Source organism: Melanaphis sacchari, unplaced genomic scaffold (assembly GCF_002803265.2).
Source record: "Melanaphis sacchari strain LSU unplaced genomic scaffold, SCAv2.0 Contig0_pilon_pilon, whole genome shotgun sequence".
NCBI classification, from domain to species: domain Eukaryota; kingdom Metazoa; phylum Arthropoda; class Insecta; order Hemiptera; family Aphididae; genus Melanaphis; species Melanaphis sacchari.
The window spans coordinates 15,162,896-15,181,749 of record NW_020270366.1 but is presented as its reverse complement, the minus strand read 5'-3'; the positions used below and the strand labels follow the sequence as shown (position 1 = coordinate 15,181,749).

At 27.4% G+C, this 18,854-nt stretch overlaps 2 protein-coding genes across 4 annotated transcripts; both read right to left on the bottom strand.

The window, feature by feature from the left end:
• Nucleotides 1-3,394: 3,394 nt before the first annotated feature.
• LOC112591367 lies at nucleotides 3,395-9,111 on the bottom strand. Of its 2 annotated transcripts, none has more exons than XM_025335176.1 (6): nucleotides 8,806-9,111; nucleotides 7,065-7,344; nucleotides 5,585-5,758; nucleotides 5,267-5,507; nucleotides 4,186-4,479; nucleotides 3,395-4,013 (listed from the first exon to the last, which is right to left on the bottom strand). In XM_025335176.1, the coding sequence occupies exons 1-6, from the start codon at nucleotides 8,940-8,942 to the stop codon at nucleotides 3,799-3,801; spliced, it is 1,341 nt and encodes a 446-aa protein (XP_025190961.1). In that variant the 5' UTR covers nucleotides 8,943-9,111; the 3' UTR covers nucleotides 3,395-3,798. The 2 variants fall into 2 exon arrangements, with proteins under 2 accessions (XP_025190961.1, XP_025190969.1); XM_025335184.1 differs by having other exon boundaries at nucleotides 7,065-7,302.
• Nucleotides 9,112-9,688: 577 nt separating this feature from the next.
• On the bottom strand, nucleotides 9,689-15,563 carry LOC112603576. Of its 2 annotated transcripts, XM_025352225.1 has the most exons (5): nucleotides 15,461-15,563; nucleotides 12,278-12,586; nucleotides 12,015-12,083; nucleotides 11,835-11,940; nucleotides 9,689-11,276 (listed from the first exon to the last, which is right to left on the bottom strand). In XM_025352225.1, the coding sequence occupies exons 2-5, from the start codon at nucleotides 12,570-12,572 to the stop codon at nucleotides 10,898-10,900; spliced, it is 849 nt and encodes a 282-aa protein (XP_025208010.1). In that variant the 5' UTR covers nucleotides 12,573-12,586; nucleotides 15,461-15,563; the 3' UTR covers nucleotides 9,689-10,897. The 2 variants fall into 2 exon arrangements, with proteins under 2 accessions (XP_025208010.1, XP_025208018.1); XM_025352233.1 differs by lacking the exon at nucleotides 12,015-12,083.
• Nucleotides 15,564-18,854: the final 3,291 nt, after the last annotated feature.

The window sequence follows — 18,854 nt, the reverse complement described above, 5'->3', positions numbered from 1 at the left end:
ATATTCAAATTATCTTTACACATCATAGAAAACGGTATACATAATTCGGGGTAAATTTATTAAAATATTTGATAAAATACAATAGGTTCAAATTAATTTATATATTTTAGAAAACGCGACATAATTCGGAATATTTAATATATTTTGCGTTACAATTGTGGGTGGTTTATTATAATTAAATATATCACTATATTTGTTAATTGTAGATAGTTTCAATATAGAATAACTGTGCACTTTAATAGCACTGCTCCGTATCTATGATGGAGCCTATATTATGAATCAATGATTGCAGAAACGACATGAGTCAATTTTTTAAAACTTTTGGATAATTGATAAAAAGTGTATAATTTAAATAATTCTGAAAAAATTCTTATTTAAAAATGAATACTTGTAGTAATATATTATGCACTGATTATACATAATTAGTGTATATAAATAATATTGTGTTTTTTTATTATTGACTTTCAAAGTTATCTGATTCATAACGGTTCACAAAAAATGTGACTCGTGTCATTTTTGCAATCATCGATTCATTTATAGATTGAGAGATAAGGATGACCGAATGTGCAATATTGCTAGGCATTGGGTGTAGCCCGCACACCGATATGGCTGGAGAATGGATTTTGAGCTGAGCGTACAGTGTTGCTAAGTACTTGTCGTAGCCTGTACCCCCGCCAAGCTCATTAGGAATAGGAACGAACAAATAATAGGTTTACTTCATAGTATGCTACGCTTGTCTACGTAGCCTACGAAATACCTAACACTTACTATAGCTGGAATGTCGCCGTCTTCGCTAAGTTTCTTCTTGCTTGTCATTCTTGATTGGATCGGATGGCTCCTCTTTTGTCTCGTGTCACAATATCACCAGGCTTGGAAGATGAAAAATAGTGCATTGATTGTGGCTCTGGGCTGTATTTCTGTGTTTTCGGGTGTGACGTTGCATAGCGAAGTTATGATATTGTTAAATATGTTTTTATAACTGTTATGAGTATACGGTTTCCAAAAGACATATGGGATTGATGATATGAATTAGCATATATGATACTTTTCTTGGATTTATATTGTAGTGGTGACTAAAGCCTTCTTTAATTCTTTTTCATACCAGAGCTGGGGTCATTAAATTTGTAATATTGATAATTGATGCTGATGGTTACGCGTGTCCTTGTTATGGTACAGTTGTTATATTGTGAGATGTAGGATGGGGCTTGTCCCGTTACAGGCTATGCATCTCATGTTGTACATATTGACCCAATAATTGTAAAAGATAGCACAAAATTGAATACATCATTCCAAAACCTTACTGCAAAAATTTGAATCGTCGAAATGTACTACAAATAAGAAAAAGAACAGGCATAGACAAAGAATCAAAGCTTAATTCCGGCATTGAATTCTTCGCATTAAACGCATTACCTACCCTCACACTTCACCAGTCAAATTTTTGTGGTAATGAGGTAGCCTAGGTAGTTGATCTAGCTAAGTCTACGTCCAACTTAATATGTCTCTTTTTTACTCAACTTCCTCTTACTGATTTCACTCCATTTATACGTCATCATAACACTTCTGGCCCACCCAAATCTCCACCTATCTAGAATAACCATTGTATAATTTAATCGTCTATGTTCAGGTCATACACTTCTACCTGTCCATTCATACAAACTGGATTTAAATAACGCTCTGCACCTTATATTTAACAGAAAGTCCTTGTGATTTATCTCACATTCTTTTTGACTATCTTTCTCTGTACATGAAACGAACTATTTTGTTTAACTCCCTTAGAGCCCTATATATCATCCCAAACCTTTCTTCTATTTTTAACTCTAAATAAAAACATAGGTAATAATAAGGAAAAATATTTAACAAATTATTAAATTTTGGATACCTACTTAAATTTTAGATTTAAATTTTTTTTTTAATAGTTTTATTAATAAAATACATACCTATGCAATGGATTTTTATATTTGATATCTACTTATGTACATTTAAACACAAAATTCATTACATACATAAATAAAATAAAGTTTTTATTCAAGAAATGAAAAAGTTAAATGGCCTGGAAAAACGCGGAACGACAGTGAGATGTACGTGCGGTGAAGTATAAGACTGAAACAGGCTGAACGGCTGTTGCCTCTTTCGATCAAAAGTCTCTTTCAAATTGGAGTGTTATATAGCGGGAGTAAATGATTCATATAATAAGTATGCTATTAGTTAATATAATGACATTTCAAAAAATTTTTTAATAATTTTATTGAACAACATGTGTGAATAAAAATTGATTTTGTCGTGAATTTAAAAAAAATATGCAGTACTACAACGCCAAATGTCTGAATACATTTTTTTTCAAATATTTGTTTGGAGAGTATTATCTTTTATTTATGGAATCGTCTTTCTCTAAATAGACCATATTTATCTAATATGGTACGTAACCATTTTTATTTTTATACTCGTTCAATATAGTGAATATAGATGTTTTTCTTGCTATTTGAAGACATATTATAATTGTGATAAATCATTGGTTATGTACAAAAGTACAAAAGGAATAAGTATAAGTATATATATATATATATTAATGCCGCAAGTGTAACACAAGTCATACATCTTTTGTAACTTTCTATTAGGTAACCACCCCATAAAGAAGGAGTCTCATTAATCACCGAAAAACAAGTAAGGGTCGACGGTCGATTTTTAACGCCCATGTCACATTTCTTAACAACAAACACATGTGGTTTTACACATAAATATATCAATCTATAGAGTTGTTTTTTCAGTTACAACTTTAGTTGGTATTTATAAAAACACAAAAATACTTATTCGAGATATTTTTTTTTATAATTTTCTTTAACATTTCTTCTAATAGTTTGTTAGCTAGAACTGGTTAAATACAAGCTCAAAGCATTATTTAGGTCTTGGTAAATTTTGATTTTTTTTAAATGTATATATTATGTTATATTATACTATGTATAGGTTTGTGTAAAGTTAAAGCCAATACACTATATTAGGCATAACCGTGTATAGGTTAGGTACTGTCGCGGAGTATTCGTTATAACAGTTTTAAAACTAAATATTGATTTGTGCAAGTTGTAATACTTTTAATACTTATGCACTTTACGTATGTTAAAAGGTATAAATTTGATTCCATTAATTAAAATATATATTTATATGGTATGAGCGTCGTATAACTGTTTTGGTCATTTAGTCGTAACAATATAATGCCATGTTTAATAAATTAAATCATCAGGAATGATAAAATATTGCATTTACAATATTTGAACATTCACAGTTAAATAGTTAAACATGCTTATAATAGATATGTAGTATGTATCTACTACCGAGTGTTATTTATTTAGAGTTGTAATACTCAAATGGGCTTCATTGTCCACCCACTCAATAATATCAGTTTACTTGGTAACTTGGCGACAAGCCAATTTTATTCGTGTAGGTAGGTACATAATTTTGTACTTACATGACTATAATGTGTAAAATGTTATGATAAAAATTAAAAATTTCAATAATAAAAAATACAATAGTCGTTTAATTTGTACACATTGCGCGTGTCGTATAAGAAAAATAACACTTATAATTATTTATATACCATTACAATGTAGAGGTATTATTGTAAGTAGGTATTATATCGTATACATTTTGGAGTATCTATATTGGAAAATATGATTTAATACACGCTGGTCGTCTTTTCTGTTATGCTTACATTATTACCGCGAAAATATTTGTGAACATATACGCCATAGTTACTTGTATAGCGGTATCGGCATGTTAAAATAAATTTATACTTAATTATTAAAATTAAATTATGAATATAGATCGGTAAACTCCAGTGCAACCGCACAGTCTAGCCTTGAGCGCCGGCAGTAACTTGGCGACGGACGTGAAGTCTTGTAGTAAATTGGCGCATTCGCACATCAGCACATACTGTTTGTCGCCGTTCGATTGCGATTTGTGTAAAGTTATTCTCCTTAGGCCGGCGGATTTCGGTAGATAGTTGTAGATCATACGTGCGCCTAAAATGCGTCGGTGGACGTTAAATTACACGCGGTCAACACACCATAGTATTTTTAAATCAAAATTATTCTCACGCGCAATGTTAGGTAGGCGTTATATTATATGCTTAAGCAATGCGCATGAGTACAATATAATTTCATTATTATTCATTATCGTATAGGTAATAGTTACCTGTCCAATAAAGCCAGTGTTTCTCGAATTTTTCACTGTCGTCGCCATCGAATACTTTGTACACGGATATTATGTAAGCTGTATGCGTACCTCTAGGCCTCTTTGACTGGCTCATTGGGGGGCACACAATGTTAGCCACTTCAGTAAATAAGTCGAACGTGTGATCGGTGGTGTGCTTGATGGCCCTGGGGTCGAATTTTTTCAGAGTCGTATTTCGAACGTTTACCGCCACTTCACGGGGATTGGCCACCGAAGACTTATTCAGCACATAATACGTAATGAACGGGAACACAGCTGTGTTATACACAAAAAAAAATATTCAATTAACATATATATCGGGCAGGAGTGATAAATTAATTTATACATAATATACATATTTTATTCTATCCTGAATATACTAATAAAAAAGTATATTAGTATTAAGTTATATATTTTTAAGAAAATTTTAAAATAAACCATATAAATAAGCAAGAATCGTATAATAAAAATATAGGTACGTACTTCATTCATATTATGCAGTATGCAGTATAATTACTGTTAATTATGAGTTAATTTATTTTTAATTAAATATATATAATTCTTAAGCCGTACTAAATAATATATACCAAGATTTTAAGGATAATTAAATCGTATTTAAAAATATGCATTTGTGTGTTAAATTTGTAATAATAATTATATTTTTATCATTGTCCTATAATTAATAGTTAATTTATTAAAAATGTTGTTGAAAAATTGTAAATAAAAACGTATAAAAATATAAAACTATACAAATAAAATTAGCTATAAAATATAGTTTTAAGTAAAATTTCAGTTAATTTAATAGTTAATTTTTTTTATTAAATAAAGGATATAATAAAATGTAGTTTTAAAAAATTATATTTTTAGTTTCTATTTTTAAAACATGAAAAATACTGAGTTTAAATTATTGTATAGACATTATTTGAAAAAAGTAGGCAGTAAATAAGAAGTATAATATGAGAACATCTGCGCATTAACACATTAATCTGGACTAAAGATACGTGTAATTTTTGTATATTAAATACTTAAAACATTTTTAGTTGACTGTTTAAGTAAATATTACCGTCTTTTTCTAAATTTGCCAGCAACATTCCCTCTGAAGCTACTTTGGTGGCTGCTATTTCTGTAAGTAGTGAACATGCAGCTGCTGTTTGTCTGGCCATTGGGTCTGATAAAGGTGATTCTAAAACAGGATCAATCGGTTCCAACGTGGTCATCATGTGAAACATAAGGCAAGTTTTTGGATCTTCTACTTCGACCATATTTAGAGCATTGGTTTTATTTGGATTCGGAGTCGTAGGGAGCTAGAATAGCATAGACGCCATAAGTAGCAACATGATTAAATAATTGTTGAATTACTCATAAGAAAAGCAGTACGTACGTTGACTCCGTCAGGTAGGAATCGGTCCAAATAAGCAATTGGTATGATAAAACAATCTTTATCTAAATTGGCAATACTCGCCGAATCGACTTTTCTGACATGAAGAGTACTATGACTGTTCGTTCCAGTAGAATTGTTTAATGTAGAATATGAACCATGGCGACCTCTGCAATTCTGAAAGTTGTAATTTATGGATGGACATTTTTTTTACGAACAAAATAATAACTACAAAAATGAATATATAGTATTTTTATTTTTACAAAATTATGCGAAAATAGAGTGAATGAAAATTATTATTATAATCAAAACGAGTCAGAAAAATACAGAGCACATATTTGCTTATTTAACCACCATTTTAGTATAAAAAGTAAAAAACATAACAAATATTTATTTTCTGGCGGTGGATCGCCATATTTCATTATGTAAATTATAACGTTGAAGTCATTTTGTTATGAAATCGAGTTTAGTATATATATTGTTTAAATCGTAATATACGCTTGGGGGAGCTTTCCGGTAGCATAAACTGATTCTTTTTCTTAATATTATTTAGTAGTATAATAAAGAGATAATAGCCAATCATTAATCGAATTTTTTACGTAATTTTAATAACAAATGTATTATAATCCATAGATGTTGTATCAAAATACGTATGTTATTAAAAGTGTATTATACTTTTACATTATAAATGTAGTCTATAAAATATTTTGAAAAAGGTGTTTGCTTTATTGTGATGTCGATGCGTAATATAACATTGCGTGACAAATATATTTAAAATTAGGTATTGAATTTATTTACTGCACGCCACTTATAATTAAAGGATAAATTGTGAAATAAAAAAATTGTCATGTCAAGTCCGAAGTCTTAATATTGGCTTATATAGTATATAGGTATCATATACGTATATGATACACGTTCGTATATTATGCCCACAATGGCCACGATTATCTTGTGTAATACATAAGTAAATATTATAACATTTTATAATAATATACATCACTAATGTCGCTAAAATGACTTAAAGAAGGCATCACTCACCCGTTTTTTAAGAGGTTTACTGTGAGCAATTTTTATGAAATCTGGAGAAAAGTTTAAATTTTTAATTTTAACTCTCTATAAGTATAGATATTAAAATGTTAGTTCAAAGTAATTTATACATTTATATATATTTCAAGTCAATTCTATTGTTGGTTGTTGATTACTTATGACTGTTTTGAGATTATATGAGAAATCAGTTTTGGGCAAAAAAAACCACTTTGGCTATAGTAATATTAAAGAGATCAAATTTATACATGATAAAGACATTTTTTTTTTGTATATTAAGGATATTAATAAAATAAAAATAGTGAAATATTTTAGTTTGTTGACCATGACTGCAGCTTTAGTGATTTTTTTCACGTGAAATAGTTTTTATGAGTTATTTATGGGTGTGCGGTGTGTTGGCGATTGGTGTTCTTTTAAATATACTTAACATATGTCAAACCTTGTCAACTGGATTGTTGTTGACTAAGCTGCAAGTCGCACTCGCACTAGTCCCAGTGCCATTTGCGAATTGTGGTGTGTTGGTGACAATCGTCTCGGCTTTCCCCGTAGACTGTTTTCTCCGGATCCACCGTATGAGCGGGACAGCTGAGGTGGGTTTTGGTTGCGCCAGTAAAGGTGGTCCGACGAAGTCCTCAAACTCCTGTGGGAAGTTTGCATGACCCAGGAGTATGTGGGTCCTAAACGGACAAGTATGATCCGAGTCGATCATCATTGAACACCTGTATTGTCACAACATCAGCTTGGACGCGGACGGACAGTTGTGAAACACATCATGTCCGATCAGCGGCGTCCCTAGACCCATTTGTAGCGGTGGAGGAGGAAAAAACTGAAGGTTTAAATTCAGTCTTTGTATATACGTAGTTTTAAATTACATATTATTAAACATAAATGTATAATCTATTTCTGTATTAATAACGTACAACATAGTAAATTTTATGTTCAGAATAATTTATTCAATTTTGTTATTTTTAGTACTATAATAAATTGATCTATGATCAAATTTAAAAATAATAATACTATTAAGTATCTGGTGCAAGCTATTTTTGACATTTTAATTTTAAAACAGAGGTATGGGCTTTTTAAAATGTTCATAACTTATTTTAAAATTAGAATAAAAAAATCGAAAAAGTCTATTTGAGATTTTAAAAAATCTTCTTACCTTATTATTTATGATGAGATAAAAAAAAATAGAGTTATATTATTTATAATTAAAATTAACTTTTATTATTTTAATTGTAAATATCATACAATGAAGATCAGAGTAGATACCTAACACGAATGTGAGCTAATATTTGCATTTTAAATATATACAAGTGTAAAAATACCGTAATAATTTCAAATGTATAGTGTCATTATCAAGAATAAAACGAGTAGTACGATTTTTATGTTTAAAATGTGTTATTGCATTTACATTAAAATATTAAAACATAAATACTTATAGTATACCTATTTAATATTTTTAACTAAATTAGTACAGACGCATAGGTGACATTAAGACTTAATTATTTGTGAAAAAATTACGATTTGATTAAAATCATTGTTTTGTTATTAAAGTAAACTTTTGTTATTATTTTTTATTAAAAATATAATAATTTAAGAATATTTATTGTTACGTAGATACTCAGTATTTTATCTATATTGATTAGCTCTTTTGTCCAAATAACAAATCGGAATTATATTAGGTATACTTTAAATAATTATAAATATGTATAAACTAATAGGTAATTATTTTATTTAGATAAAAATAATAACATAGTATAATATTTAATTAATTTAGTGAATTTAAATATTTAATTATTTAAAATATATAAGTTGACTTGAAATGATTAGTTTCTCAATGTGTATAAAAAAAATTTAAATAAATTGATTCTAAAAGCACTGAGCATGTAATAAAGTATTTTTATAACTGGTATTATTGCGCATATTTTATTAGAAGGTCAAATATTGAGGAATCATTGTTATTATTATTATTTTATTACTGCGTCAGATAATCTATTATACTTATTATACAACTTACTTCACGCCTAATTTGGTTCTAATCCTCTCACAGGGTTATAAAAACCGGTTTCAACACCCTAATGGACAGATGTGTTAATATATTATAATACCGAGGGGCGAATTGGTACGTGGGATGGCAACTAAATTATAATCCTTATCGATTACGGTCAACAGCTGCTAACCTGGATTCCCTGGTTCTCCGCACAGTTCCCAGTGCATTGGTGTTGCCACTAGTCGTCCTCCTGCCCAGACCACTGGAATAGCTTCTCTCCTTGGAGGAGCCTTCCGCCTGGAAATTCTTTCGGAAAAGTATGTTCATGCTGCGAGCGTGATAACTCGCTGGTAAACGATTTTATTTATTATATAATATTATTAATATTTCGGGATAAAAACTACGTGTAATAATGTCATGAATTCGTGTCGTGTGGAACAGCATCACGTTTTTGTGAATTCATTTTATTATTGGGTATTTACTACGCACGTCAGCAGACAACTGCGTGCGTTTGTAACTGATGTGTGTAGCTAAGTCTAGTGTAGTATCCGTCGTAGGATAGTTTCTATTTATAAATGTTGGCGCCCTTTGTGGGAAGAACCCTTGCCAATTTACCCATATAACAAATACACGGTAGCATAATTGACGATTTGCGTTCGATTCCGTGAACAGAAATATAATATATAATATTGTTGTATTAATGTTTTTACTGACGTAGTTCACGTTTGTACACATTTGTTGGAGAATATAAAAATAACCCGTAACATAAACGATAAATTCATTTTTTTTTTTATTTAGTATGGAATAAATAATTCTATTTCATAATTTAGTATTTCTCAGCCGACTTGATTGTTTTAAATATTTTCTGTTCTTTTTCTTTAGGTTAATATCAACACAGATTCGTACTAAGTATTAATGCTTTTTATTTCATTCATCTAAATATAAATACACAATCTTATGCGTGTAAAACTATTAGTTTTCTTTTTAAGTATATCAAATTTATACACAATAAAATAATTTAAAAAAAAAATAAATAAATAAACTAACAAACAAATAAATAAAACATCAACAAAAACAATATAACAGCTGAATACGTACAGCAAAAACAAATATTACAAGTGTCATTCTTAAATAATATTACATAAAGTCTTAAATAACTTGGGCAAAAATTATAAGCACGTTCAAGTATTGACAAGAGATCTGTATAAAAAAATATTTCAGTCATTACAGGTATATAGTAAAGGAGTGTCGTACCTACTCGAAATCTTAGTTCATTTCTACAAATTTAAACGAAAAATCAAGTGTGTTCTTCTCGACGGTTTCCCTATGTATAATATATTAAAAGTAATACATTTTTTATTTAATAAACTAATAGTATTTAACGTGAGGACTAGATAATTTGGTAGAAATATTAATATTAAAAATCAAAAAAGATAGGTTTTTATTATTGGTTATAAAGGTGTATATACATAAAATAATGTTCAAAAATGAAAATCAATTTCGATGTGTATATTTCACCCTACGTTGTATATTATAATGGAAGTTACTGGTTTGTAAAAAAAAAACAAACAAACAAAATAACGTCGTTCAGTTTTGAACATGGCACAATAAGGTACGCTGATTTATGTATCTTGTAACACATTTCTTCTTATTGTAATGTTTATCGTATTGTGTGATTATCACGAACGATTGATTTTGTTGAAAACATGAAAAAAATCATATGTCGAAAAAGTAAAAAAGAATATTAGTTTCGGAGAGATAGAGATACATATAGATTTACGTAATATAAGTAAGCCGTCTATACATAATATTAAACAGTATATATGTGTACCTATTGCCTATATATTCAGACTATAAATAACGACAGTATGCGTCTAGGAGTTATTGATTTTTTTTGTCAAATATATATACATAAATACAGAGTGTGATGGCCAAATAAAAACAATTTCGAGGATAACTGGGGAGTAAAAATGTATGTAAATACAAATACTTCCACGACTTAAAAAAAAAAAAAATGTTGGACGACATCTACCGGAAAGTTCGGCAACGGCTTTGGAAAACGGTCAAAACACGTTAAGTAAATAATAATGTTATTATTGTCGTTGTCGTCCTCCGATGGGATTTCTAGAATACATACGATCGTTTATACGTCAATACGTTAATACGTCGTTTAACTGCACGTTGTATATTATATTTAATCATACTCGTAGCACGAACACATTATCGTATTGATCCATGATATGATTGTCGGCCATCACGTGATCGCCGTCCGCCAGGGCGGTTCATGGCGATTCCAAGTCCGAAATCCGGCGTATCGACCTGTAAAGATTCAACGGTGGCATGTTTGGGTGCTCGATGCGCGTGGGCGATGACACGTGGGGTCTGATGGTCTGGTACTCGGGTATGGCACGGCGGATGGTGGTGATCTGCTGGTATTCGTGTTGCTGTTCGTACGGATAGTACGCGCCGTTCTCGAAGTTCGGGTTGGCTATGGTCTGCGGATGGTGGTGCACGGGTCGCCGGGTTGTGGCCGTCGTGTCGATGTTGCCCGTGGGCGACAACGTGGCCCAAAACGTCTTTGGCGATATGTCAATCGTGTCGTATAGCGGGGGACTCTTTTTTGGTTCCGGACTAAAGTCCGATTTGTTCCAACGTTTCTTACTGTGAAAAAAATGAGTAAAAGTATGTCGAATGTCGCGGAATATAATAACAAAATAAAATTGTTAACTTATGTTCTAAACTAAAGATTGAATTGTGTCGAACACGTGTATATTTAATGATAATAATAACAAAAAAAAAGTAGCTTAAAACAAGTATGTATAGATTTTCTTGAATACCACGTTATAGTGTATATTATAGGCCATTAAAGATGTCATTAATTAAAATTAAAAATTAAAAATTAACACAAATAAAGATATTACACAACAGTATAAAATCTAGCCATTCTCGTCCATCGAGTTCGGGTCTATTGCATATTGGAAATAATGTTTAGAAATGATTCGACAGGTAAATATAAATATTATATTAAATGATGCACTAGCATGTATCATATTATATAATATATCGTAAACAATGTAATAATACAGTTTATATTATAATATTGTATTAAAATGTCTTATTATAATTCTTTTTGTATAATATACGTGTATACGAATTATTAAAATAAATCCATTTCAACTTCATCAACACGTTTATAAATAATTCATATTTTGTACTTACTCTCTCAGTCTGACGATTACTACTAGTGCAACAGTTCCGACCAGCATCACCCCGAGTAAGCATGTGGACAGCAGCATCCACCAGGAGTACGTCTCGATAATAGGTCCTGGAAAGAGTTTTTATTATAACTAGTGTATCAATGACCGACGTTTCGTAAAAAATATTTAAAAACTCGTGTACTTTTTGTATAGTATAATATATTATGCTTAATTGAATCGATTAAATTGACAATTAACTCAGATTGGCCACCTTGACGAAAAAAAAAATAAAAAATATGTTATATTATGAACCAAAAATAACACACAGTATAAAATACACATGTATTCAAAATAATAAAAGAATAAACGACTACGTTTTAAAATGAAAATTTAATATGATAGAGGAATCAAGTTCGAAAATATTTAGAGTGACTGTTTTTTTACACACACACGCACACGTCATACCTTGCTGCGGTAACTCAACAAATCCCACCCCTTGATCCGTATCGCACATGGATTTGCACGGTTTGCCAGGTTCTAGTTCGTTGGTTTCCATCAACATCTCTTTGTTTGGCGAGTTTGATTCATTGCTGCCAGACTGATCACTCGGGACGGCAGCTAAAAATGATGGCATCGGTGGCGGTGGCATGTCCAGTATGGACGGCGGCGGACCTAGATCTCCGCATTCACGGCCGGTCATGTCCATACAAGCGACCATCGTGGCTATACACAGGCTTGACCCGATTAAGTAAATCTTCATGATGACGATGTGTTCTATTAATAATACGAATAAAATAATTCATTTAATTCCAGTAGTATTTAAAATAGTAATAATCTATCAATTTTTTTTTAGTTTAGTTCAAGTAAAAAATGATAAATTTTTTTACTGTAATTCATTTTTTGTACGATACCATAGGAATAAATGAATACTTTTAAAATCTAGTCACTATTTTTTTTGCTATACTATTTTAACCGTAAAACCGCTCAACTTTTATTATTTATTTTAGGTCAAAATCATATTTATATTCATCCAGTAAAAAGTATTCTAACTCTTAACTCTTAAAATAAAATAAAATATATTTTTATATTTTATTTAGCCAGCTATCACTATTCTCCTTTAGGTTTATTTTAAAATTTTGAAAATGCATGAAATAATTTTTAATAAGTCTGAAATAAAACGTTGAAAATATATTTTAGTTTTGCCTAAAGTTATACTATATTACAAAAATAGTAAATTCCATTATATCAAACAATTGCTTAAGGCATTTTTGAAGTAATAGTATAGATGTGAAATTCTATTTATCAACTCGCCGTGACAGTATACATCATTTTGAAATTGTTTTTCCCCTCTGAGCACATTTCTTAAAACGGAAATTATACATATATGTCTAATAATATTGTGTACTATCTACTATCTACCCTGTGAAATGACTATTGAAAAATGAGGTTGCGAGGGTGAAACAATCAATCGGCTTACAGTAGGGGAGATGATTGACAGTTTTTGATTACCATTGTTCATTGATGACGTCATTTTTAAAAGAACTGATGAAAAAAATAATAAACATTTAATGCCAAGAAGTTTTTGTGGTTAAAGTATATCATGTACAATTTTGTTTTATTTAATTGAAAAAAATAGTTATAATAGTTTAATATTTATTTATTATATATAGATATTAACAATTCAAATTGTGTTTTTCATAAATCATAAGATCTAAAATCATAAAATATGTTGATTTAATTTTATAAAAGATGCTTTAATTAGTATAATTTATGCATATATTTGTGTCAATATATTACTAAGTATAAATGTATTATGAATTATGATAAATAAATATAACAGCCACTAAAAGGTATAAAATTTGAAAAAAACTTTAATATAACCATTTTATTTAGATAGGTAACATAAATAAATTTGTGTGTCTATTAATCCATATTATTTAATTTGATTAAAATATTAATATTCAAATCGTGAAAAAAAACCATACAAAATAAATATTAACACTATAATTATAAAAAAATATTACTAAAAGGGTAGACTATTATATCTTTAAGGCAAATTACCAAATAAAAATAGATTAATAGAATTCTAATATTTATTAGTTAATATTTGAGATATATTTATATAGAATTACGTATCAAAATTAAAACCGTAAATCTTAAAATAATAATGCTAAAATAAAATAATATTAAATATTATAGAATAAAAATCGACTTGTTTATAAATATATTATATCATACTATGTAACTATGAGTTAACTTACTAATCATTTAATATTGGTACATATTATAATATCAATAATAATAATAATAATAATAATAATAAATAATATTATTATAATCAGAGGTAAAATGTTAGGAATGAATAAATAGGTGGATTGGACAAAAAACATGCGATTATAAATTATAATCCGTATAATCGTATAAATATTATATTATTTATATCTATAGTTTTAAAAAGTAATAAATTATGTCCAGAAACATAAATAAAGTATTTTTGGTTGTATTAGAAACCAAAATGATTGCATCTTTTAGTAAATTAAGTGAGACATAAATATTTGAAATAGTATTTAAGGGCTTGAGCCCACATAGCCCCATTGTATCCACCTTTGATTATTATAATGATATATTTTACAAAAATGTATTTATCGTCTGTGAAAATAATATTAAAAAAATAAAATGTATAAATATTAATTTATCACAAAACAAGTTAGATATCCGTTTGTGGCGCCAGTTATATTATATAGATATTTTTAAAAAGTATGATTTACATATTTTTTTTCGTTTTCAATCAATATTTATGAAAACAATTTCATTTTTGTAAAATATATAAAAATAGGCTAATTTTTATAAATATTAGTACGAATATTTAGTAATAAACAATAATAAAAACGTAAAAATATGTTCTACAAAATGTTTATAGCTACCTACAGTTTTAAACATTACTAAAATATTTACTGTAAGATGAATTATCGATTAAATTATATTATGAAAGTCTTACACATTGATTTATTATTATATAAAAATAAAATAAAACAAATTACAATAATATGAAATTACAAAAATATTAGATAGATATAACTTTTGTAAGAAAATAACTTTTATTTTACATACAAATAGGCACCTAACACCTAACTTTAAATACAAGTAAATATACTTAACTACTTGAATAAATATTTGATAAGTAAAAATATATGAAACGGAAAGAATGGTTATTAGTTTTTACTTTTTAGTTTAAAATTAATACCTTGTGTTTTTTATAAATATATTAAACAAATTTATACTTAAGGCAATACATCAATAATTCATAACAGGATTATTATATTAATTGTTCTGAATGGTTTTAAATTGTTTATTATTAAAAGTTTGTATAAATTATATTAATTTGATACTTCATTTATATTGAAAATAATTTAAATTAAATATAAATATCAATAGTAAGGTATTTTGAAAGTGTTACTGTTTATATCCTTTACTGTTTACTGTTTTATATCTAAGATTGATAACGATTCATGCAATAATATAATAGTACTACCGATTTATTTGTTGTAAAGCGATGAAGATATATCTGACTTAAAAATAATGTTAAGGATCATTAAGTGTATGATTTCGTATTAAAATATAATAACAATAATAATAATAATAACTTACATGTTATGTGACGTCTTTGTGGCTCGGCGACGGTCTGAGTAGATGGAAAGGCAACTACGGGGCAGATGCGCAAAATCAGCTTTCCCGACCCTTTTATCGATCTCCCTGCTCCGTTGTCGCCCCATATCCGGTCACCCTGGTAACCGGGTAAAAATACAAGGGAACTCGTTTCAGGGTGGTAGGGAGAGGGCATCTTTTCTAATGACTCTGTTGGGGTTTAAAAAAGACTTTGGTAACTTTCTGTTCTGTCACTATATCTACTGGTTTGCAGTAGTCATTTACCCACCTATATACTTTAAACCTTCTGAAGGTCAGAAAGTAGAAGAGATGAACGTAAAAAATATTAATACTTGAGACTTAAACTCGAGGTAATTTATTATTTGGAGTTGTTAGACATTAACAATTAAACCTAAACCTAAATGATTTTATGTATCTGTATACAATTGGCAAAGTCAAGAAAATTTATAAACGAATGTCATTGAGGATGATAAATATAGTATTTTAGTATTATAGATTATATGTAAGATATTTTTTTCGTGTGTTCAACATTAAAAAACTTAAATAGTGTACAATAAATAAATACAAATTATAATAATTATATTATATATAAGTACGTTGCATGGTCCACGTGTTTTAAACATAGTTTTATCGTGTATCTACATTGTAAATAAAAATATTTTTAGGTTTTTGAATGACATAAAATAAAAATATAATATAAAATAATGTAAATAAACAATTAAAATGATAGTCATTAAAACAAATAACATACCTAATGACTAGTAAATTTCAAAAATAGGTAACATTTATAAAATGTACTATATACGAAAGTAATTGATTTAACTCTTAACTATCAACTTGATAATGTAGATCATTATTTAGATTTTTATAATATAATTATCGATTTCACTAGGTATAACATTATGTTGTATTGAGTTGAATTTTTATTAGATCGTAAAAAATAGTAAAAGATAAAATAATAATAATAAAGATTTAAAAATGAAAAAATAACTTATAGTTTAAAAATTACATAAGATATACTCAAGCGGAGTTATGAGCCAATAAGATTTATAACACTTGAACATTAAAAGTACCTCATTTTATGATTTGGTCATAATGAGTAATGACCAATTAAATTAATTATTATAGAAAACAAATTGTTTGCTGACAAAGTAATTAATAGTAAAATGTCATTAAATGTTATTTTTTTTCTCATTTTATTTGGATTCTACATTTAATATATTTGATATGTATACGTAGGTATATATACCTATATATAAAATAATATTATTATAAATTAAAATATTTGTATTATTGTCATTTATATTTATTTTGAGTTGTACAATAAATAATAATGAATCTGAATTAAACAATTAATGTAATATTGATATAAGATACAAGTCCAACAATGACAAATGTTATTATAATATTTAATGATTAAGAATGTCATTAATAGCTTGTCGGTCAATATGATTTATTGTGTCAGTTAAGGGTGGTAAGTAATTAAATTTTAATTTATTAATGATAATAAACTAATTATGCTATTATTGTATGTTTACCTATATTATTATTTAAGCGTCCTTCATAAGCAAAGGTTTTTAATTATGAATTAATGATTTGTTAATAAATTGTATACAATATTATCAATAAAGATTAAAAATAAAAATTATTCATATCATAATATAATATATAAATATTTAATAAATTTTGTACTAAAAAAATTTGATAAACCTTGATAATATAGCTTAAATAACTGCTACGGCACCTTATCTAACTTTTAATACATATTAAGAGTTATATTATTTTAAAGTTTAAATTAAAGATATACTTTTATGAATTAGATATAAAATTAGATTTAAATAGACTGCAGAAGTTAAATTGTAAAATGATTATATGGTATAATTTATTTCATAATTTATACTATCATATTCGAGTTTTAACACTAACTTAGTTTTATAATTAATACTTAACAATAAACAGTAAGAAAATTATCTTTAACAACAATTAAAATCTTAAAATAGTTTGTATATTTAAATTAATAATATTTTTGAATATTTAAAAAATTCTGAAATGAAATTATAATTATGTGACTTTTACAGAACCTTATAGTTTATAATTACTATTTCTTATAACAATTAAACATCTTAAATTATTTATGATTAATAAAAATTTTATTATGCTCATTCGTATATTTACCACTCATATGTCTTATTATTTGATATTATTATTGTTATTTGAAAGGGTTAAGTTAAAGTTATAGTTCAAGAGTCATAAAAATATTAACAACACTGATCAGGCACATAGCCAAGATTTATTTATTTTTGTTTTTATGTAATTCCTTTTTTTTTTTTTTGGGGGGGGGGGGGGGTAAATAAGTTTAATAAAATTGAATACAATTAATTTTTTTTTTTTATGTGATTGATATACATAACTTTTAATTTTAATTTTTTTAAATTTCGGAGAGTGGGTTCAGACCTCATGAACCCCTCTAGATACGTCCCTGACATAGTTGTATTACATTACTATGTCTTAAATACATCAATTATCATATTAAATAATAAACTTGTCTTATATGAATATTATGAACTTATATATTAGTATGGATACATAGAAATTGGATCCTACTTAGAAAATGTAATTTAAATCCACAGTGTATGCTATCTGAATAATATCTATATGTCATGTTGCTTGTCTTATTGATTATAAATAAGTAGATGTAATGACGAGGTCAAAATTAATTCAATTTAAAATTCAGTTATTCCATAGTAGATAGTTGACATTGTGCTTTTACAATACTCAAACTTCTCTATCTACATTTTCATATATTATTGAAATAATATAAACGAAAATTATAGTTAGTAAAATATTTTTTATTTTTATTTAGTTTTCATATACAAATTTAGGTATATAAAAAGTGTTTTACAATATCTATCTTAAATAAATTAAAGCTACCTTGCTGAAATCTAAAAACAAATTACCATTATTTATCATATTGGAATAATTACTAATTGTTTGTTAAAAGTTTAAAGTAATTTAGTTCTTATCGTTTAACTAAAATATACATTTATAATAACTTAAAATGAGGATAACTATCTTTTTTTTTTTAGCGCTCAAGTATAATTATTGTAAATAGTTATTGAGTTAAATTTTTTAAAAAAAAAAAAAAAAAAAAAAAAATAAAGTAAAAGCTCATCACAAATTATGCTAGAAAATATTTCTAATGATATAATATTAAAGTAATTATTTTGAGTTGCTTATGATTTTTATAAATATAAAAATAAATTATATTATCTTTATTATTGTATTAAAATGAGGTTGATTTTGATAAATCATTTTTTAATTGCAAATATATCAATGTTATGAATTTTGTGTTAATATTTTTGGGCAGCTTATCTTC